The sequence below is a fragment of the Penicillium hordei genome (genome assembly GCF_028827395.1).
Source record: "Penicillium hordei strain IBT 12815 chromosome Unknown utg000003l_segment0_segment0, whole genome shotgun sequence".
Taxonomy (NCBI): Eukaryota; Fungi; Ascomycota; class Eurotiomycetes; order Eurotiales; family Aspergillaceae; genus Penicillium; species Penicillium hordei.
Genome location: NW_026623144.1, coordinates 4,777,857 through 4,799,819, shown reverse-complemented (window position 1 = coordinate 4,799,819; position 21,963 = coordinate 4,777,857). Strand labels below are relative to the sequence as shown.

General features: G+C 48.4%; 9 protein-coding genes across 9 annotated transcripts; 7 read left to right on the top strand and 2 right to left on the bottom strand.

Annotated features, from left to right (window-relative positions):
• Nucleotides 1-73: 73 nt before the first annotated feature.
• On the top strand, nucleotides 74-1,072 carry N7537_007024 (uncharacterized protein; the record flags this gene model as incomplete). Its single annotated transcript, XM_056898081.1, has 2 exons — nucleotides 74-210; nucleotides 295-1,072. The coding sequence occupies 2 exons, from the start codon at nucleotides 74-76 to the stop codon at nucleotides 1,070-1,072; spliced, it is 915 nt and encodes a 304-aa protein (XP_056753866.1).
• An 800-nt stretch (nucleotides 1,073-1,872) lies between these two features.
• cdc48 (AAA family ATPase CDC48) lies at nucleotides 1,873-4,945 on the top strand. Its single transcript, XM_056898080.1, has 6 exons — nucleotides 1,873-2,016; nucleotides 2,070-2,097; nucleotides 2,154-2,209; nucleotides 2,267-2,516; nucleotides 2,582-4,073; nucleotides 4,134-4,945. The coding sequence occupies exons 1-6, from the start codon at nucleotides 1,967-1,969 to the stop codon at nucleotides 4,718-4,720; spliced, it is 2,463 nt and encodes an 820-aa protein (XP_056753865.1). The 5' UTR covers nucleotides 1,873-1,966; the 3' UTR covers nucleotides 4,721-4,945.
• A 1,006-nt stretch (nucleotides 4,946-5,951) lies between these two features.
• On the top strand, nucleotides 5,952-12,682 carry N7537_007022 (sister chromatid cohesion factor PDS5; the record flags this gene model as incomplete). The annotated part of the gene is made up of 4 exons (XM_056898079.1): nucleotides 5,952-6,574; nucleotides 6,626-7,500; nucleotides 8,060-8,463; nucleotides 8,540-12,682. 4 exons carry the CDS (start codon nucleotides 5,952-5,954, stop codon nucleotides 12,680-12,682), a joined length of 6,045 nt encoding a protein of 2,014 aa, XP_056753864.1.
• A 939-nt stretch (nucleotides 12,683-13,621) lies between these two features.
• N7537_007021 (oxidase ustYa family protein) lies at nucleotides 13,622-14,744 on the bottom strand (the record flags this gene model as incomplete). Its single annotated transcript, XM_056898078.1, has 5 exons — nucleotides 13,622-13,857; nucleotides 13,912-14,026; nucleotides 14,088-14,215; nucleotides 14,282-14,410; nucleotides 14,465-14,744. 5 exons carry the CDS (start codon nucleotides 14,742-14,744, stop codon nucleotides 13,622-13,624), a joined length of 888 nt encoding a protein of 295 aa, XP_056753863.1.
• An 808-nt stretch (nucleotides 14,745-15,552) lies between these two features.
• N7537_007020 (uncharacterized protein) lies at nucleotides 15,553-15,741 on the top strand (the record flags this gene model as incomplete). The annotated part of the gene is made up of 1 exon (XM_056898077.1): nucleotides 15,553-15,741. The coding sequence occupies one exon, from the start codon at nucleotides 15,553-15,555 to the stop codon at nucleotides 15,739-15,741; it is 189 nt and encodes a 62-aa protein (XP_056753862.1).
• A 1,009-nt stretch (nucleotides 15,742-16,750) lies between these two features.
• Nucleotides 16,751-17,410, top strand: N7537_007019 (uncharacterized protein; the record flags this gene model as incomplete). Its single annotated transcript, XM_056898076.1, has 1 exon — nucleotides 16,751-17,410. One exon carries the CDS (start codon nucleotides 16,751-16,753, stop codon nucleotides 17,408-17,410), a length of 660 nt encoding a protein of 219 aa, XP_056753861.1.
• Nucleotides 17,411-17,873: 463 nt separating this feature from the next.
• On the top strand, nucleotides 17,874-18,554 carry N7537_007018 (uncharacterized protein; the record flags this gene model as incomplete). The annotated part of the gene is made up of 2 exons (XM_056898075.1): nucleotides 17,874-17,899; nucleotides 17,954-18,554. Coding segments are annotated over 2 exons (627 nt in total), but the record flags the coding sequence as incomplete, so codon positions are not given.
• A 681-nt stretch (nucleotides 18,555-19,235) lies between these two features.
• On the top strand, nucleotides 19,236-20,140 carry N7537_007017 (uncharacterized protein; the record flags this gene model as incomplete). The annotated part of the gene is made up of 3 exons (XM_056898074.1): nucleotides 19,236-19,455; nucleotides 19,660-19,787; nucleotides 19,853-20,140. The coding sequence occupies 3 exons, from the start codon at nucleotides 19,236-19,238 to the stop codon at nucleotides 20,138-20,140; spliced, it is 636 nt and encodes a 211-aa protein (XP_056753859.1).
• Nucleotides 20,141-20,310: 170 nt separating this feature from the next.
• N7537_007016 (GNAT family N-acetyltransferase) lies at nucleotides 20,311-21,069 on the bottom strand (the record flags this gene model as incomplete). Its single annotated transcript, XM_056898073.1, has 1 exon — nucleotides 20,311-21,069. One exon carries the CDS (start codon nucleotides 21,067-21,069, stop codon nucleotides 20,311-20,313), a length of 759 nt encoding a protein of 252 aa, XP_056753858.1.
• Nucleotides 21,070-21,963: the final 894 nt, after the last annotated feature.

The following is a 21,963-nucleotide window of genomic DNA, read 5'->3' as shown; positions in this document are numbered from 1 at the left end:
CGGTTCCGCTTGTGCGCTTCTACCCGACCTCAAGTACATTTCATTTCTCTCTTCCTCATGTTCATCACACACCATGTCCGACCCTGAACACCCTCCAGGCGAGGGAACCGATGTCCAGACGGGGAAAGCCCCCGTCGGGAGCTCATGCGCGAAGCGACAACTGCTAGCCGCCTTGACAACGACCGATGTGACAATCCGCCGGCTGGATCTGTAAGGCCCCTTCCGATCCTGACATGCCAGGGCGAGATTCTGGCGCTCGACACGGATCAAGAATATCGCTGACCGCTCCTGCAGATTACTCTCGGAGGCAAACGGACAAGAGCGAGTACTAGCGACTGTCAACTATGCCGCCTCAATGCTGCACCACCTCACTGCGTCAGCGCCCTGGATAGCATTACAAACAAGACTGGGTATCCTTGCACGATTAAAAGGTCGCGTACCCACCAAGAGCGTCACTTCAGCGTCATCAAAATCGAAATTCGCGGCCCTTTCCTCCCTCGCCTCGGAGACAAGATATAACTTGCGCCTATTTGGGCTGCTACCTTTGTGGATCTGGGGAGCTGAAACCCTCAAGTCACCGCCAGCCGACCCCATCATCCACGCTCTGACCGTCCTACAGGTCATCTCGAATGTGATATACCAGCTTCTCGAGAACGTGGGCTACCTTGCATCCAAGGGTGTTGTCTCGAAGCGCTTCGTGGACAAATACGGAGGCCTTGCCAAATGGGATATCTGGAGTACTCGGGGATGGTTCGGGCACATCTTCTTCCAGTTCTTCGTGCTCTGGCGCCAGAGTGTGCTACGCAGACAGCGGTTAGCTGCACGGCGAGCGGCTGCCGGCACCCTCGAGACTAAAGAGACCAAGGCTGAAGATAGCGAAGCGCTGCGTTTGGAGATCAGGGCCTGGCGAAAGAGTATGGTGAATAATGTCATCTGGGCACCATTGTGTCTGCACTGGTGTGTCGAGAAAGGCATTGGTATTCCCGATAGCTTGACCGGACTTATCAGCTTCTGCGCTGGAGCTTGGAGTCTTCATGACTGCTGGGCTGGAACCGCAAATGTTAAAGCATAGATATTGGATTGCTTGTGTTGCTCCCCGGCTTTTCCCCTTCGTTTCTTATTTGTACAAATCCCTTTTTACTTGCACATATACCTTATGTTGACAGCGCGCATGGTTAGTTATTGGCTTTTGGATTTTATAGCTCTACGCCAACTTTTTAGATTATAGAACTGCCTTGACACATTCGTTCCGATGACGAAAGCAAGGTTGGCGCTTCTTTCGATCTAAGTCTTTGCTGAAGATATCATTTCCGTTTGAGTGTATAGCATTTCCATTCTTTCAAGCACTTGCACAGGCTGAATAGGTCTCCATCCGAGGACTTGGCAGATTCGACGTTGTTTTGCATTGCTTCTGTGGTGCTAAGTATGGACTTGATTACTTCGTGGGTTCCTTGTCTTAGTCTAACCACATAGAGTTAGAATTTCTTTAATTTTGAGGGAAGTGCACCGTGGCCTTTCTATATGATTACCCTTTAGAATTGCTGTAGTTGTAATTGAATCATGGCAACGTTATTGTTGTAAGGACCTTGGTAACCATATTTACTGTAGCATCTAACTAGTTATCAGCGTTGCCCCAGGCATCAAGGCTTCTAATCGACTGAGTTCCATGCGCTTCGTTGTGGCGGACAACGCGATGACATAAGCGCCGGGCTTAAGTCATCATCATTAGTTCTAAGAGTAGAGGTAGGAAGCTCAACACCATCATTCCTGTTACCTACCTTTATCTCCACTTTGCCGTCGTCGGATTCGCTCTCTGATTCTGATCTATCGGTTCATTTCTCATTTCCAGTACTCATTTCTCGTTCCATTTTAAATCCGTATCTCGCTCCGCCTGTTTCTGGGCATTGGACACCTTCGTTCACTCAAGCTTGCTTCCATCAACGTCACGACCTTATTTACGGCCATCATGTCTTCCGAGCCGGATCACACGCATGACAAGAAGAGGGTCCACCTGCAGTACGTTTTCATTTGAACGCTTTTGATTATTGAGTATGCTAACCGGACTCCAGGGACGCCTCGGGCGCTGAGAAGAAGGAGGTAAGCATAGACTACAGGACAGCTCACAAAAGCCTCGGAACTGACGAAAAATGCAGGAGCTTGATACCTCCACCGCTATCTTGAAGAAGAAGAAGAAGCCCAACTCTTTGATGTGAGTAGCTGATAAGAGATATCTGTTGAGAGCAAGGAGCTAACAGTTTTCGTGCAGTGTGACCGATGCCGTTAACGATGATAACTCGGTGATTGCTCTCTCGAACAACACCATGGAGACTCTCCAGCTCTTCCGTGGTGACACAGTTCTCGTGAAGGGCAAGAAGCGCAAGGATACCGTGCTGATCGTCCTCGCCGATGACGATCTTGATGATGGAAGCGCCCGCATCAACCGTGTTGTGCGTCACAACCTTCGTGTCAAGCACGGCGACATGATCACTGTGCATCCTTGCCCCGACATCAAATATGTAAGTTGGGCATTTCCACGTCATTTTATCATGATCCACTGGCTAATTCTATCTCCGTGATCTAGGCCAAGCGCATTGCTGTCCTTCCCATCGCCGATACCATCGAGGGCCTGACCGGCTCTCTCTTCGATGTCTATCTCGCTCCCTACTTCCGTGAGGCCTACCGACCAGTCCGACAGGGTGACCTGTTCACAGTACGAGGTGGTATGAGACAAATCGAATTTAAGGTTGTGGAGGTCGACCCTCCCGAATACGGCATTGTTGCCCAGGACACAATTATTCACTGCGAGGGTGAGCCCATTCAACGAGAGGATGAGGAGGGTAACCTCAACGAGGTTGGCTACGACGATATTGGTGGATGCCGCAAGCAGATGGCTCAGATCCGTGAATTGGTCGAGTTGCCTCTCCGTCATCCTCAGCTCTTCAAGTCCATTGGTATTAAGCCGCCTCGTGGTATCCTCATGTACGGTCCTCCCGGTACCGGTAAGACTCTGATGGCTCGTGCTGTTGCCAACGAGACCGGTGCTTTCTTCTTCCTGATCAACGGTCCCGAGATCATGTCAAAGATGGCTGGTGAATCCGAGTCCAACCTGCGCAAGGCCTTCGAGGAGGCCGAGAAGAACTCCCCCGCTATTATTTTCATTGATGAGATCGACTCCATTGCCCCCAAGCGTGAGAAGACCAACGGTGAGGTCGAGCGCCGTGTCGTTTCCCAGCTGCTCACCCTCATGGACGGTATGAAGGCCCGTTCCAACGTTGTGGTCATGGCCGCTACCAACCGTCCTAACTCCATTGATCCTGCTCTTCGTCGTTTCGGCCGTTTCGATCGTGAGGTCGACATTGGTATTCCCGACCCAACTGGTCGTCTTGAGATCATGCAGATCCACACCAAGAACATGAAGCTTGGCGAGGATGTAGATCTGGAGACCATTGCTGCCGAGACCCACGGTTACGTCGGTTCTGATCTTGCTTCCCTCTGCTCTGAGGCTGCTATGCAGCAGATCCGTGAGAAGATGGATCTCATCGATCTTGATGAAGACACCATTGATGCCGAGGTTCTTGAGGCCCTCGGTGTCACCATGGAGAACTTCCGTTTTGCCCTCGGTGTCTCCAACCCCTCCGCTCTCCGCGAGGTTGCTGTGGTCGAAGTTCCCAACGTTCGCTGGGACGACATTGGTGGTCTCGAGGAGGTCAAGCGCGAGCTTGTCGAAAGTGTCCAATACCCCGTGGACCACCCCGAGATGTTCCAGAAGTTCGGTCTCTCACCTTCTCGCGGTGTGCTGTTCTATGGTCCTCCTGGTACTGGTAAGACCATGTTGGCCAAGGCTGTTGCCAACGAGTGTGCTGCCAACTTTATCTCCGTCAAGGGCCCTGAGCTTCTGAGCATGTGGTTCGGTGAGTCCGAGAGCAACATCCGTGACATCTTCGATAAGGCTCGTGCTGCTGCTCCTTGTGTCGTCTTCCTTGACGAACTGGACTCCATCGCTAAGTCTCGTGGTGGTTCCGTCGGTGATGCTGGCGGTGCCTCCGACCGTGTTGTCAACCAACTTCTTACTGGTAAGTTTCCGCTGTTCCAAGTTTTCTTTTTGCTCTGAATAGTCACTAATTCCCTAACAGAGATGGATGGTATGACTTCTAAGAAGAACGTCTTCGTCATTGGTGCTACCAACCGTCCCGAACAGCTCGATGCCGCTCTGGTCCGTCCTGGTCGTCTTGACACCCTCGTCTACGTTCCCCTGCCTGACCAGGAGTCCCGTGAGGGTATCCTCAAGGCCCAGCTTCGCAAGACTCCTGTCGCTGGTGACGTCGACATTGCTTTCATTGCCAGCAAGACCCACGGCTTCTCAGGTGCCGATCTCGGCTTCGTGACCCAGCGTGCCGTCAAGCTCGCCATCAAGCAGGCCATTTCTGCCGACATCGACCGCCAAAAGGAGCGCGAGGCTGCCGGTGAGGACGTCACGATGGCCGAGGAGGATGAGGATGTGGAAGATCCCGTGCCCGAGCTCACTCGTGCTCACTTCGAGGAGGCCATGAAGTCCGCTCGTCGCTCCGTCAGCGACGTCGAGATCCGCCGCTACGAGGCCTTCGCCCAGAGCTTGAAGAACACCGGAGGTGGCAGCTTCTTCCGCTTCCCATCTGCTGGTGAAGTCCAGGAGAACGATACCTTCGGCGAAGCCGGCAATGACGACAGCCTCTACGATTAAACGCTTCTTTTTGCTTTGAGGTGATATGACTTGTTTTTCCTTAGTTCAGCCATGCCCGGGTTTCTGCGCCCGAATTCGCTTATGAATAGATCGTTTCGCGTGGGTGGAAATGCGGGCCTGATTGCTGGGCTTTCATGGGGGTTTCCTTTTTTCGATTCGTTTCTTCCTGTTTTTGCCCACATACAATGTGCCATAATAGCCAATACAGGTGGAGAAATCTCTTACGTTCATCGGTTTTATTGTAGAGTTTTATCGTGTTGTGAGTTTGCTTTTGATGTACAATGAATGGCACGCCCTTTTCTTGACTACCCAATATTGCAAATCAAGCTTATCATCTAGATGTATCTGGGGGCCTATCTCTCGTATTCTCTCGGTTGATGGCAAAAACGACAGCCGGTTGCACCCAGGAGTTAAGAACTATGTATGTAGTGCTACATATATTGTACTCACATGGTTCTTCATGCTTACCTAGGTAGAAAATAATGCTTACAAAAATAACAATATAGAGGTCAGACTCGGACAATCGGAGAGGAAGATATAACTTTGACTCGGCACTTCGCTCTCGGCCCTAAGCCGGGATCTCCACTTTTTATCGGTGCTTGGCTGAAGCCGAGAGTGAACGTGAGACTGGAAACGCATATTTTGTGTTTTGGCGTGATTTGACTGGTCCATGAGCTAATTTTTCATGGAGTCCCATGGCTTCTTTCTTCTAGGGTTTTTCCTTTTTCAATTCTTGTTTGTAATCCGTTCCCTTTGCCACATGGACGTGCACATGGCGACATGGATTCTAGTTGGTCAGGCGCATATATGCCATGAAAAGAAGGCTGTTATTGGGCTGACTCAGAGCATGACGCATCCATTTCGTTTAGCCCCCAGGGGAGGTGTCTTGGGAGCTATGGAGTACGGAGTACGGATATAGTGGAGTGCGAACGTCCGATACTATGCTCCGTACATCTAGCGAATAAGCTGGTCTCCACGGCCCTTTTTTTTTTTTTTACAAAGCATTGACGGTTTATCTCCGAGTCCGTTCCCATCTAGAGCCTTTGCGATATTAGTTATATTATGGCCCCAGGGATTATATGGCCCCTACCTCGAGACGTTCTTTCCCATTGTTTTCTCTCATATCACACTTGAACAGTCTTGCACATTCACCTACCTATACATATAGGTATTTGGAGCAATCATGAATCCCCCACCATTTGACTCAAATACAACTACACCTCGCCTTAGCATGGAACAACATGGTTCCATCGAGGGGGGTATCACCAATGTTCACGAGAAGAGTGAAACAGATGTCGATCTCGAGAACGCAGTCGAAACACCACAAAAGCCCGAAGCACCCAGCGCAGATCCCAACCTTGTCGATTGGGATGGCAAAGATGACCCGGAGCACCCCCAGAACTATACTAATCTGCGCAAATGGGTCATCACACTGACCATGTCCACCATGACCGTATGGATCACCTTTGCATCCAGCGTCTTTTCGACTGCAACCCTGGTGACGGCGAAAGAGTTCAATGTGTCGACCGAAGTAATGATTCTCGGTACCAGTTTGGTTGTTTTTGGTTTCGCTCTAGGTCCGCTGTGCTGGGCACCGCTGAGTGAGCTATACGGTCGTCGCATCCCCCTGTTCTCAGGCTACGCCATCTTCGCTATCTTCCAGATCCCCGTGGCTGTCGCTACGAACCTTGAAACCATTCTGGTCTGCCGATTTCTCATGGGTGTCTTTGGCTGCTCGCCTTTGGCCGTCGTTGGCGGTGCCCTGGCTGATATTTGGAACCCCGTGGACCGCGCTGTGGCTATCGCTCTCTTCAGCTCTGCCACTTTCATGGGGCCTGTTCTTGGTCCAATTGTGTGAGTACTCAAATTGTTACTTCGGAGGATCCAGAAACTAATATTCTATAGCGGTGGTTTCATCACAGATTCATACCTTGGCTGGCGCTGGACCGCATGGATCACCTTAATTGCTTCCGGCTTCTTCGGTTTGGTTGCTTTCTTTGTAGTCCCCGAGACCTACGGCCCTGTCCTCTTGCAAAAGAGAGCTGCCCGTCTGCGCACTGAAACCAACAACTCGGACCTCCATGCCTTCTTGGATCTGCACAAGCCCACAATGTCAGATATCATTACCAAGTACCTTTTCCGACCCTTCCAGATGCTCGTTCAAGAGCCGATCCTACTCGCTATGACCGTCTATCTCGCCCTGGTTTACGGAATCCTCTACCTCTTCTTCGAGGCCTACCCATATTCTTTTGGTGAAATTCGCGGTTGGACCCACGAAGGTGTAGCTGCCCTTCCATTCATCGGAATTATTATTGGCGTTTTCCTCGGTGCCTCTCTCATCATATACACTACGAAGACCCGTTTCGCCCGCAAACTTGCAAAGCACGGTAAGGTCGTTCCCGAAGAGCGCCTCGTACCAATGATGATCGCCTCGGTGTTGCTGCCAATCGGTCTGTTCTGGTTCGGCTGGACTTCCAGCCCACATATCTCCTGGGTGCCGCAGGTCATTGCCGGCGTGCCTATCGGTCTAGGTATCCTAGTTATTTTCATGCAGGGTCTCAACTACATCATTGATGTGTATATGATGTTCGCCAACTCTGCCATCGCGGCAAATACTCTCATCCGCTCAACCATGGGTGGCGCCTTCCCGCTCTTCGCTACGCAAATGTACCGGGATCTAGGTGTGGCTTGGGCATCTAGTGTTCTGGGTTTCATTACTTTGGCTATGATCCCCATTCCTATTTTGTTCTTTATCTATGGCTCTAGGATCCGGGCTATGAGTAAGTTCAGTCCTAAGTTCTAGGTGATTGATCTACTTGTCTCTCATTTTCAGGCGCAAAAACCATTAATAGATAATTTTGGGGTTTTCCTTTTTATATGCATTGCTATGACGGAAGATTTGGGAAGTCAGGCCACTTTTGTTACAGAAGACCTACTCGGTTGTTTTTTCATGAGAGCTTGCATATTTTAATCAATATCATTAATATCTCTACTCTGAAATTGGGCCTCCATATACCTAACGTAGCAATTTATCCGGACAGAGTGGATATTCAAGCTCCTATCACCCGAAGGCTGCTTTATTATGAGCCGAAAAGGACGTAGACATGATACCTACTGACAATGGGATCTTGGGTACTGTTTTTGGTATCTCTGATATATTCTTCCACTAGCAGTGTTTTCTCTAGACTGTTAATGGTGATGTATAGAAACCGTTTAAAGTCTTGTTGCTGTGTAGTGTACTTTTGTTCCTTAACGAAGCTCTGGAGTACCGTATGACATCTGTAGCACCAACTTTGTAGGGCAGGACGCGGTCCCGTGCGACGCGTCCTGGGCGGTCAGCCTCCACCCAAACTCCCGAGTCGAAACTCTCCACCTCCCCAGTCCATGTGAGAACTGCGACCATCCACGATGCCTTCGCGCTCTCGCCCAGGTCCTTCCGAGGTGGAGGAAGACTGGGGCTTCGCAGTCTGTCCTTCAACCAGCCGCTCTCATGGCGCGTGGGGCGCTCCGCCATCCCCATCGCGGATCTCCTCGAACGTCTCCAGACTCTCGCGCAGGAACTCCGCAAACTCGACCAGGAGGAAATTGATAAGGAATCGCTACGGAAAGTGTCCCAGGAACTCGCCAGTGGGAACTTGCTTGCCCACAAGGATAAGGGTGTCAGGGCGTGGGCTACGTGCTGTATCGTTGATGTATTGCGACTATGCGCACCAGACGCGCCTTTTACGCGCAATCAACTGAAGGTGCGGCAATTGAAGAGACACAAAATATGTCTTTTGTCTATGCGATCATAGAATGTACTGACTGAGACCAATTTAGGATATATTCACATGTATCGTGTCCTCGATTATCCCCGCTTTGGCCGATCCATCCAACGCCTACAATGCCCAGCATATCTACGTCCTGGGATCTCTCGCTGAGGTGAAGAGTGTGGTTTTGATGGTCGATCTTGATCACCCGGACTCGCTTATTGTCCCGTTGTTCGCGGGCTGCTTCGACATCGTTTCGGGTTCTTCGAAAGCATCCACCGGTGAGGAGGTGGCCAAGAATGTCGAGTTTGACATGACCCGAGTACTCGTCACTGTGATCGATGAATCCCTCGTGTTGGCCCCTGAGGTGGTGGACATTATCGTCGCCCAATTCCTCCGAGTCGACCCGCGAGTGTTGGACAACTCTAACAAGAAGGGAAAGCGACCGGATGCACCACTTGATGCCAAGCAGGACACCCTTCTACTAAAGGACTACCCGGCTGCCTATAACATGGCCAAGGCTATCTGCCAGGCCTGCCCGGAACGAATGACTAGTCACATCAGCCAGTACTTCAACAATGTCATCATCGATGCGTCTGTGCCAGCTGGCCAAACGAATGGCTCTAAGCATGCTCGGAAACCCAATCTTGATGACTCTGATGAGGAGGGAGAAGATATTAAGGAATTGAGCAAGGCACACCGTCTGATCCGGGAGCTTTGGCGTGCTTGTCCAGAGGTCCTGCAGAATGTCATTCCGCAGATTGAAGCAGAACTCTCTGCAGAATCGGTGGCCCTACGTTTATTGGCAACTCAGACGATCGGAGACCTCGCGGCTGGAATCGGTGTTGCAGGTCCCCCACCCCCTCCCCCCATGGACCCTACAACCTACCCGCCAGTGTCACTAGTGGATTATGACAAGATCATTCCCCAGCCCAATGTTTTGTTGACTCCTGTATCCCCCAAGCCTTTCTCTCAAGTCCACAATTCAGCCTATGAAGCCTTCTTGAGCCGTCGTCTTGACAAAACACCATCAGTCCGTGCTGCCTGGGTCACAGTTGTGGGGCGAATCCTGCTAACCTCAGCTGGAGGCTCTGGCTTACACGAAAGCGAAGAACACAGTCTTGTCAGAAACCTCGCCTCCATGCTTCGCGACGTTGATGAGAAGGTTCGTGTGGCTGCAGTTGATACCGTCGGGCAATTCGGGCTTTCTCAAATCGTCCACAAGCTAAGTGTGGATGGTGGTTGTTCGTCACCAGACTCGGTTCTTGCTATTCTTGCCGAGCGAGTGAAGGATCGCAAGCCGCATGTGCGTGAACACGCCATGAAGATTTTGGCTCGAATGTGGGCAGTGGCTGCTGGTGACATCGAGCAAAATACAGAGCCCGTCGTGTCCCTTCTCAAAGATGCACCATCCAAGATATTTGATGCATTTTACACCAATGATCAAGAAATCCATATTCTGATTGACCGCGTCTTGTTTGAGACACTTCTGCCACTTCCTTATCCCCCTATCAAACCGAAACTTTCTCGAGGCAGCTCGAACCAATCACAGAAGCAGAAGGATAGTCAGGCGTCCGAACCCGAGCAAGAGACAGATGTTGACAAGATTCGCGTTCGCCGAATTCTTACCCTGCTCCGAGGGCTGGATGAAAAGGCGAGGCGAGTCTTTTTCGTTATGTTGGCCCGTCAATTGTCGATGAGATCGGCAGTGACGCTTTATCTAGAGGCCTGTGAGAAATACAATGGTGGTGTTGTCGACAAGGACGAGGAACAGATTAAGACACAATTGTCGAAGATCATTGAATCATTATCCAAGACCTTCCCAGATGCCTCACGCGCATCGGCAGACTTGTGGAAGTTCGCCAAGGTGCATGATCGACGAAGCTATCAGCTGATTCGCTTCACCATGGCTGCTGTGAGTGATTATCGCACTGTTGTCAAGGCCACGAAAGAACTTCAGCGGCGAGCCCAGAGTGCAAACAACTCTCCCCTGCTGGAAACGTTGACTCCTCTTGTATATCGCTGTGGGTCTTTGATCTTCAACCGAAGCCACATCCCGGCGATCATGAGTTTGTCCCGAACAGATGAGAACGGATTGGCCAATGCTGCACAGGAGATGTTGAAGCAAATTTCATCTCAAAATCCGGAAGTCCTAGAGGCACAGGTCCAAGAGATGTGCAAAGACCTCGAGGCTCAAGCCCCCAAGGCTTCCTCCGCTGGTGATGGTAGTGCTGAAGACATTTTGAAGGCTTGTGCTGGTTTTGCTAAAAAGCTTCCTGCTAAACTCCCCAAAGAGCGCAAGTTCCTCCAGGCTCTGGCCAACTACGCCCTTTATAGTTCATCACCGCATTCTGCAAAACATGCCGTGTCAATTCTCATGGCGACGGCTGACCGAAAGGAGATGTATGCGAAGGATTTGGTACATAAGTGCGTTGAGAAGTGGACGTACGGATCTGATCGATTCCTCACTCGCCTGGCTGCTCTGTCGCAGCTGAACATCCTTGCACCGAGAGAAGCAGACGAAGAAAGCGATGCTATTATTTCAATTGCCATCAACCAAATCCTGCTCACCAATCGCACACCTGAACCCGACTCTGAATACAACTGGTCAGAGACAGTTGATGATGAGACCAAGGCTAAAGAATGGGCATTGAAAATCATTGTCAACCGCCTTCGGGCCAAGGACGGAGCAGACAATGAAGCTGACTTCCGTGCCCATGCAAAGCCTGTCTACGAAACATTGAATAAATTGGTGGTCGGTGAAGGCGAGATCTCAAAGAAGAAAGATACCCCTGCAGCCCAAAAATCGCGCCTTCGCCTCCTGGCTGCGAAGTCCTTGCTCAAGCTGTGTGCTTCCAGCACTGTCTGCGACGGTCTGCTGACGCCGTCCGATTTCAACGCCGTCGCATTGGTTGCTCAGGATCCACTCTTGCAGGTGCGAAGTGGATTCATTAACCACTTAAAGAAGAAACTCGTCCAAAAATCACATCTGAGCCACCGATGGTATATTGTCCCCTGTTTGCTTGCTTTCGAACCTGTTCATAGTCTAAAAGAGAGCACGCTCACATGGCTGCGGTCCCGAGCGGCATACTTCGCCCAACAGGCGCAAGCCAGTGGGAAACGGACAGAACAGACCATGGTCATGGAATTGATCTTCTCGCGTCTCTTGTCTTTGCTTGCCTACCACCCCGATTACCCCTCTGAGGATCTGGATGAGGCAACGAAACTCGGCGACCTTACCGACTTCTCTCAATATATCCTTTTCTACCTCTCCGCAGTTGCTAATGAACACAACATGTCATTGATTTTCCACGTCGGGCAGCGCGTCAAGCAATTCCGCGATGGAATCACCAAATCAGATGAGATCTCCACCCGCCTCCACACTCTCTCTGATCTGGCGCAAGCAACTATTCGCCGTTTCGCAGATGTCTACTCCCAACAGCACAAGTTTGGCGGTGCCGCCGGCGCAACCAACATCTTGCAAACGTACCCTGGAAAAATGGGAGTCCCTAGCTCCCTCTTCACCTCCATGAGCAGTCACCGCGAAGCCCAAGACGTCGCCGACAAGAACTTCCTTCCAGATGAGTTGGATGATTTGCTTGATCGCGTCGTTCGAATTGCAATGAAGCCCAGGAGTAACTCTACCCACGCTTCACAGGGCGGTTCAAGCAAGAAGCGAAAACCCGAGTCTCTTGATGCGAACGGCAAACCCTCTGTGTCCAAAAAGGCACGCAAGGAAAATTCTTCTCGTCCCGCCCGCAAGTCCACATCATCGATCAGTGCAGCCAAGCCGAAACGGAAATCAAAGAACGACGATGGCTGGTCTTCCGACGGAGGTGCTGAAGGCACCACACCTGCTTCCTCTCGCCGACGCAGCGTCCGAGGCACCGCGAAGCCGGAAGTTAGCTATATCGACAATGACAGCGATGATGCCGATATGGAGATGGCAGAGTGGGATAATCCCGACGAAAAAGACGACGGCGAAGGTGAAGCGGAGCAGGAAAGTGAGAACGAAGAATCTCAAGAAATGGACGACGACCAAGATGTCTCTGAGGACGTTGAGCCTGAGGCCAGTGAGAAGGAACCCACGCCGCCTCCTGCAAGGAAGCGAGGCGGAAAGGCCACTGCTGCGAAGGGCGATGCCAAGAAGCCTGAAGCAAAGAAGCCTAAAGCAACCAGCTTGCCTTCGCGACGCTCTTCCCGTCGTGGATAGGAACATCCGATGGGCTACATCGCACATAACATAGTTCCGTCCAGCTGTGTGTTCACGTACGGGCCATGTCTCTCATTTCGTCCCAGACACGCTCTCAATGGTCATTTATTTATGAGCTCCTCGGCCAAGATCTTCGGGGCATAGACGCCTGGTACTGATCTTATTGCTGTTCTCAGATCTAAATAAGTTGTGGGATTACTGCGCGGATCGTTCACATTCCCGTCAATATTCATATTCATATCCATATCCATATCCTGATTCCCATGTTATTTTCATTGTGGTTTCACCATTTCGTTCTCATTTGCTCTGTTTCTTTGCAGTCAGTGATGGTTCGATATGTATACCCCATCTGCCTTTTTTTTTCTTCTTGAAGTTTGCATCGGGCTTGTGCTCGAGTTTTCACGAATGTCTGTCTCTTTGCGTATTCCCGTCAGATATATGCTTTCTATCTGTAAATGAATTGAACTTTGTTTCGAAAGTACTTCTTTAAATCACTTTCTTAGAAATCCTCCGGGGCTTTGTGTGGTGCTTACCTGATATAGATCTGCCCTAACTAGTTATATAACTAGACGATGTGACCGAGGCAAGGTTTACTAATTGAGCTTTATAACATGCACAAGCAACTATGATTGTGTAAGACCTTGGAACTACAAGTTTAGCACTTCGGTAGCCCCCAAAAACTGTAAGACATATAGTGTACCGATAGTTGATTCCGTGTATGGTTCTCCATGGCGTATATTTAGTCTGATATTCTAAATAAGAATTACTGGTATTATTGAGAGTTACAGATGTAGCAATACTAGCAGAACATGATATTTGAAACGTAATAGAACCTTGGAAAGATACATTGTTCTATTCGAGATAATTCATGTAAACAAAAAATCAAATCAATCAAAGAAACCGCCTTGCCTCGAACGGACCAACATATCTATATCTTTCCTACGGCAGTGCGGTAAAAATTTTCGAATCCAGAGGGATTGGCAGGTCACTCCCATCAGGTGTAGTAGGAATCTCATGCTCATGAATCCAATTTTCCACGCTCCTGAGATCGCGACACTTGTGCCAGGTATTGAAGTTGGCAAATGGGTCTGGAGTTTGGGAAACCCACTCATGAGGAATAATTCCAACGTCAGCATTGCACATGATATTCTGGCGCAAAATTTCAACGCAATGCTCTGTTGATTTAAGTTAGCTGCGTAACTCTCCATGGGATCTGTGAGGTAACTCACGTAGATGCATTTTGACGGTAAATGGCCTATCGGTGAAAACTGGGGCTTGCTGTTCGGGGAAATCGGGGTTGTTATAGTAATCCTGGTGCATAGCTTGACGCATCATGTTTAGGCACTGTTGACCGATACACTTAGTATTCTGCATTATTCATGACGAGACTGAAGAGGTTGCTCACATGTAATTGGTGGCTGACTTCCAAGAAACCAATATATCCTCCTCCGTACTCAGGAGTAAGCCGCGCAGCTTCCGGGTCTGCACCGGGAAGCTTTAGGAATTCTTCCGGCGGAATACTTGCATATTTGACTGGCATAATGAAGGTTGGCTATCAGATATATGCTGGGCTGAATAGGATCTTTAGCAATCTCGTACCGTACGCCCACTTGTCCCACACAGCATCCAATTCGGGACTTGGATCACCCGTAAACTCAGAGGGATGCCCTAGGGTTCCGTTGAACTGAACAAGATGTAACTCAGGTTTTATTTCATTCAGAACCGGTGCTGTTGACAGTATAAATCAGCACCTACAACAGTGTATAGCTATCAAATACTCACAGTAAGCTGAATTGTGGTGAAGACAAAGATCCTCCACATCTGGCTGCAGCTTCAAGCCCAGGAGTACCGCTAGTATATGAGTTCCGATGAGGCCACACAGTGCAAGAGTTAAAGCAACCTTGGTACTTTTGCCTCCCCGAAGCCAGCGTTCTCGGAGTGTTACCGCACGACTTTCATTCAGCAGTCCATCGGTAGAGCCAGAGTACTCGTCTAACGAATCCTTGTTTTGTGTGTCTTCTACCTCTACCCTAGAGTATGAGGGACCGTCTATCTCAAACATGATTGAGGTAATTGGATGTATGGTGTACCTAAGGTAGAGTGCAGAAAGGTTGAAAGTCTGGTCAGAGCTTTATGTCACGTATTAAATATAAATTCAAGCCAGAGTAGTCAGCTAAGAACCGGAAGGCGCAGGTGATTGTTACCTGAATAACCTCCGTAATTTTCGCCGCAGAACAATATCATGCACGATGATACCCTGGACGTGATATCCCATACGAATGTTCCAGAGGGTAGGGGGAAGGGAGGCGGATTGAGCTGAGGGGTATGGTGTCTTTTCCTGCCCGGTGATCAGACATTGAATTACTTCAATTTAGATTTGTCGTACAATCTTGCAGACCCCATATTTTCGTTACCTACCTCCGCATTGGTTCTATTCGGTGAATTGTTTCATTCATGGATGTGTATTCTACCTGGTTCCGTTCAATGCATGCCCTAATGCACTACCTAGCCATGCTTACCTTGCATGATACTACCTTCCTATGTACAGAAAGACCAACATTCGCTATTTCGAATGCTATTATGGATGTTGTCCAATGGCAAAAATGCCTCAATAGTACGGGATAGGACTACACCGGGCTATTTCCTAGGTAGACAGTAGACAATCATGATACGATTCGGGTACTATGACAGCATCCAGGACAGTTTAATCGAACATATATAATAGTCTCTGTCAATTCCAGAATAATATAGAACTACTATCCAGCCATCCAGGATAACTGCGATACTCGTTTTCTCACTCCAACATCCCGATCCATACCAACATCTTGTCTCAAAACACTTCCCTCTTGACGATAAACTACCTGGTTATCATGCGTTTCTTCGCCTTTGCTATGCTTGTAGCCTTTGCTACTGCTGCACCAGTTCTCAGCGAAAGCTCCCACGACGCAAGTCTAACGAGTGGTGACTATGAGAAACGCACCAATATCTATCCATGTATCAAACTGGAGGGCGAAGAGGGCGAGAACCTCGAAAAACGCACCATCTACAGCTGCGCATGATATTGACAATTACGAACATCCGACACTTACTACTTGACCTTGTTCATGTTCGAGGAACTAGGACGAGTGGAGGATGTCATTCTCAGAGGGAAGGCTTTCGATGGTGGTTCTATATCTGCAAACTTAGTTTGGCTGTCGTTCCGGGGCGAGGTTGATTGGCTGAAAGGCGGAAAGATCCAGGATGGGGTTTTTAGAAGAGCGGAGGGGAACTCCAAACAGCTTTGCTTGTGTTATTTTGACAATATCGATGAGCCTGGCCTGCATGACCCTGTCCAATTCCTAGTCGTGTTGATAGCCCTACATCAAGACATCAGCAAGACCATGAAGTATCACGTGGACGATTCACTATTGGCTAAATTATACTTGCAAATTGATTATTCCAACCCTGTTTACTCCTCTAAACACTATGAAAATCTTTAATCGGAGCCGTAACAGTATTCAATGTCACCGTGGCTTACAAAATCAACATACAATTTCCCCTACCGTCAATTGAGCAGCATTTACATCACACAAAGCCGCTTCGCTGAGATGTAGGTAGTCGATCACTGCCGATAGATCAACATTTTGTGCAATATGTCAGCAAGATGATGTGCTTGATGTGGATGCCAGGAATGCATTTCTTTAATTGAGGTTACATTCTCATTATATCAGGTGAGTAACCTACCCCTCCTTTTGTTGTGATCTTCTCGAACTAACCTCATTATTTGTCTAATAAACTACAGTGAAGACGATGAACTCACCGTATTACCCAAGTAGATCAGATACAAGCCGTCCACGGGTAGCGCTCCATACCGTATCTTAGGGACTAGTAATTTTCTACCTACATATTACAACTGCATACGTAGTTTGCACGTACTTTCCAAAGCAATGCTGTACTGAGTTTTGTCCTTTGGGACTATAAGAACTATTCTTTCATGATTGTTGGTCGGTTCTCAGACATAATCAACTTCCACAGAATAGAAAATCGTCATATATCCTGATGATTTGGAAGTTCTTCACGCCTCGAAGTATGACTGCCTCTCTATTGTCCAAAGTTCATCAAATCAAGCGCCCAAAGCAGGCTAAAACAGAAACAGATTACCGGATTCTGTCTGAGATACCAGACGAAACCAGCGACGCCTCGAGAAAAACAACAACCAGCAGATTGACACTTGCTTTCCTTGCCTTAGGAGCCGTGCTTTTCTCTGTATTTTTCTTTCCTCGCTGGTTCAAACAGCAGGATTGCAATTGTGGGAATTCCATCCAAGAAGCTTTGGCGAATGGTTGTAAATATGACCCGATGGCAACCTCTTGGCTTCCCCCCATATGCCGCGATGACGAACTCATTGACGAATTCAATCATGCTGGCCCCGGTGTTGATGGGGAGTGGACGTACTATACGGATCAGAGCGGCAATAGAACTATGACTGTTGAGGAGGTATCGCAACTCGCTGAGATGGAAGGCGATGAGGCAACTTTCTGGACGACTCACGAATGGCACCTTGTACACTGTCTTTTTTACTGGAAGAAGGAATCGCGAGCGCGAAAGTCTGGAAAGACGATGATTGAGAAGAGTTTTGACGGAGGTGATCATATCGACCATTGTTATGTCGCTTTTCAGAGCGGTTTGCCTCTCCAGATGATCAATACGCGGTCTTCAGCTGGGCTCAATGCGGATAAAATGGATTAATTCAAACCGTTTATAAAACCTGGCCTCAGTATTCTATAGATAGATCGTCAACCTGTACTAAATGTAACCAATCCATGTGGATAGAAAAAGAATATGTATATAAAACGTCTTAAGTAATTCTGATATACTCCCTACATAGCAGGTTCGTATTTACAATACACAGCCTCCCAAGGTTATAGACAGGCAACAATTCTATCAAGTCTAACTGCAGCACAGAAATGCATATGTAACTATAAGGTGCGGTAATATATAGGTATAGTTCCCACTTGTATCGGTTTTCCATATTTCCCCTCTCCTCCTTTCATCCTATCCATTTCCTTCACCTGATCTTCTGTGCCACCTCATTTTCAGCTTAAAAGATCTTTCGTACTGTGATCCGAACATTGGACCGCTACAATACTATAATCACATATTTTGCCGGTTTCTATTTATACTCCTCACAGCCTTGGAACAGGTTACCAAGATGAGCGTTCGGTATAAAGAACAAAGGTACCAACACTACTGCTGAATGTGTTCCATTTACCATCATTGACGGATATTCAGTCTAAGCGACAACGTCGACGATTCAAGCGACAACCTACTCCCGTGGGATGCCTCTGAGATCGAACAACCCCCACCCCAACGCCAGGGGTGGAGAGTATACTTCCATCGCCTCAAAACAGTTCTCTACATCTCACTTGCCCTGTACGGCGTCATGAGTCTTTTCATCCAGACAGTCTCGTTAATTCAATTGCATCAACCCATCAGCTGTGAATGCGGAAGCTCTACCACTGAGGCAATAAGTAAAGGCTGCAAGTACGATACCATGTCCGCTGCATGGCTGCCTGTAGCCTGTCGAGATGACGAGCTCAGTGCCGAGTTTGATCGCATGGGGCCCGGACCAAACGGGCAATGGTACTATTGGGCAGACGAGAATCGGACTCGGGAACTTAGTATTGAGGAGCTGTCCCTGCTGCCAGATCGAGGATTACCATTCTTTACAAACTGGGACTGGCATGTTGCTCATTGTACCTATCGCTGGCGGAAACAATTGAGGCCTGGATTCTTGTTTGGTAAGATGAACATCCAGGCAGCGTATGGTCATGTTGTGCATTGTGAACAGGTTATGAGGGTGCATGATAGAGAGCAGACTATTGTATCTGGGGTGGGTTTGAGTGGTTCTACTTATTCATAGGAGGATGGGTTTTCGATCTGTCTCTTGGACTTTTCATGACTATGTCTTTTCCTATATTTCTTTGTACTGCAATCAAGTACGTATATCTAGCAGAGCCCTTCCCATGCGCAAGCGTTTCCTACATTTCCTACATAGCATACCCTCCAATACAACACAATGACTTAGCTCTACTGGAAATAAGCGATGGTGATAGAGGCCATCGGTCCATGACTACAACTTGCCTGTCTTAATCCTCCCGCATGAACCTTCACTTAAAACTGCTAGTCGGTAGTGATGTTTTTGCAATACAAAAATACTGTTCGGTACGTGTTTCAGCTCGGATATGAATTATCTTACAAGGCAGGTAATGCAGTGTGGGGAGCAAACGGGCCAGCAGACTGATCAGTTTCCTATATAGGGAAAATAACAACAACCCGGACTCCGTATAATCTGACAATGCATGTACATGTGCATATGCAGCTACGTTGGTGGCATTTTGATTAAAAATCAATGAATTTACAGAATTGTCGGTTCATCAAGTCATAGGGAAAAAAGAAAGGGAGGGGTAACTAGAAAGGGCCCTACGCTACGATCTGTGATCAACTGGCACTCCCGTCTCTCCTCCTTTCTATCCAAGACAATACACCCATTGGGCTCTATTCAACACCCATGATGGAGGAGGATGTTTGTTCAAATGAACCTCTTCTTCAGACAGAGAAACGAAGCAAAGAACTGTGGCTATGGAGGCGTTTGATGCCTTTGGTGGCGCTACTAAGCTTTACAATTTCAACCGCCATAGCTCTTGTGTTTTATTTTATTCTTTTCTCGCAGTCTTCGCTGGCTGAGCATGGTTACACCTCGATGCTGCTCCCGGGTTTGAAGACTCCACCTCGTGAGTTCCCCTATTCTGCTCGCTACAAGCCGTATGTTAATGTGTGTCTGAGCAGTTGGTTCGGTTTTGAAATCCTATAATCCTGACCCTTTCTACACTATCTTTCACGGAAATCAAAGCAGGGACATGTGGATGGATTTATTCCCAAGTATGTATACTACTGTTTATACTATTCCACCTGCTAATTTAATCTCCTCACATCAGGAGGAATGGGATATATTCAACTCGAAAAGGTGAAAGAGTTGGGCGCTATCCCTGATTTTATTCAAAGTGTCAACACCGATGAATCGGGCCGGTTCTGCGTAGCTGTTTTCCATCAACTTCACTGCCTTGTGCGTCATTACTATTCTATTCTACGTGAAATAAGACTTGGAACTCACCGTTATTTTTTCCCTAGTATCTCATCTTCGAAGAGTACTCCCAGGCCCTACAGGGCCAAATCCAGAAGCCATCAGGTCACACGGTGCATTGCTTTGACTATCTACGTCAGTCGATTATGTGTGCGGCAGATTCAAACCTGGAGCCTTTCCGGTCACGGTTTGATGGGATGAGACCGGGGGATGGGGTAGATGGGATTGGGAGTATTCACCAGTGTCGCAAATATGAGGATGTGTTTGCGTGGGCTGATCGGTTCCGGTATAATGATGATGGAGATGCGGAGCGTTTCTCAGGTTCGGAAGGGTAAAGATTTTGTTTTCTATTTTTGTAGATCAGAATTTATTTTAGTTACGGTCTATTCGTGCTCTATATACTAAATTGTACTCGCCGAGATCTCCGATAAGAGGTCTTTACTATAACCTATTTGCGTGTTGAAAACATGTTCAAATTTTGCCTACGGAGATAGTCAAGGTACGATCATTCCTGAGATGGCTCTCTCTTCATATACCGAAACACATAGTGACCCCATTTCCCATCGTTATCTGGTGCCGGCGCTGGAGCATACTGGTCCAAGTCCACATCAAGTGTCCCAATAATCTTAAACCCACATTTTGCGTACATCTCCCATGCATCCGCCGATGAATGTACCCATATAAAAACTCCCGCTGCGTCTGCCGTCTTTGTGCCCCATTGCAGAAGCGCCGATCCGACTCCTTTGGACTGCCATTTAGGTGCCACACAAAGTGAGCTGACATACATGCATTTGGTGCCATCGGGCATGAGCTTCGTCATCCAGGATTTCATGTCTGCATCGGTCATCTTTTCGAGCTCCATGATTGGGTCGTTATCATCGATGTCGACTTTCTTGCTTTGGTCTTTGGGCGCGGTCTTACCCGTGGTTTGTGCCAGGGTTGTCGATGTGAATTGTGTTGCTGCATGTGGAACAACGTCCCGTACCTCTGCAGTTTCTTCAACCGCGAACCCCCGAAAGCTCCACAAGACCCAGCCGGCAATGTCGCCTGTTTCGTTGTCTACTGCTTTGAGAAGAACGGTTCTCGGTGACACTGCTTGTTGGGAAAGATATGCTGTCATTGACTTTTCGAGGTCGTACGGGTCCTTTCCTAGTCCTTTCATTTGAGTGTGGCGATCATTTAGAAACGAGTCCCTGCTTATTTTGCCGAGGATGGGGCCCTCTGCTGGGGAGGCTAGTTGAATGGAGAACTTTGCCGTTGTCATTTTGCTGATTGATCGACATGAAATAGACAATTGGATGTGGGCGAAACCAGGGGAGGATGGTTCAAGGAGAAAGGAATGGAGGGGAAGGATTAAAGAGGTGGAACAATGAATTTGACTAGGGTTGCGGGGTCCTGATGTGGTAAGCCGCCCTGAGCCAGTCCTAGCACATTTATTCACTAGTGCAGGGGGCTGCAATTTGCATATATCGTGAGCCTTTCATGCTATTGATAATCAAAATTGAATGAGCTTGGTAGCTAGCAGTTACTTGTAAATTGGTGCTGCATTTGCAGTTGCTGTCAATATTTTCCCCCGATCTCTAGCGGGTGCTATATTCCCATTGTTCGTGAGCTACATGTATCAAAAGCCTGGTGCACAATGGGCTTCTACGCTGCTTGGTTGTTTGGTAGCACTGATGGTTCCTATTCCCTGGTGTTCTACAAGTATAGTCATATGATTCGTAAGAGAAGCCATTTCATTTCCTAGGAAACGGAATGCCCACAGGTACAATAGGTTCTAGTGGCTGATTTCTAATGATTAAAATAGATACTTGGGGGTTGATATCATTCGAGCCAACGCGGGAGCGAAGGCAAGTAGGCCACCGAAGGAACCTGCTAGGCGGCTGCAGAGAAGAATATCTCTAATTGGACACCAAATTTGGACCACTGATACCAGCAAGAGAGGGAGTAACCGACACCTGGGAAGAGACCAGTTTCGGAGAGGCCCAGGAAGAACCGCACCTCTAGTAGTCCGGAGTAGTTATGGACAAAGCCCATGAATGTCATACATAATCCCTAGGGTGTAGGTTAGAAGGTAATGCAGAGGCAGGAGAGGCAATTTGCAGGTAGCGTTAAAGGGTTACACGACTTACTTTGTACCCGAAATAGATTGGCTGGT

What these genes read in the sequence shown, in the direction of transcription:
- cdc48 (XM_056898080.1), top strand. Translation starts at nt 1,967, where the DNA reads ATGTCTTCCGAGCCGGATCACACGCATGACAAGAAGAGGGTCCACCTG. An exon ending in CTTGCCCCGACATCAAATAT is followed by an intron (nt 2,517 to 2,581) that starts GTAAGTTGGGCA and finishes TCCGTGATCTAG; the next exon opens with GCCAAGCGCATTGCTGTCCT. An exon ending in TGTCAACCAACTTCTTACTG is followed by an intron (nt 4,074 to 4,133) that starts GTAAGTTTCCGC and finishes ATTCCCTAACAG; the next exon opens with AGATGGATGGTATGACTTCT.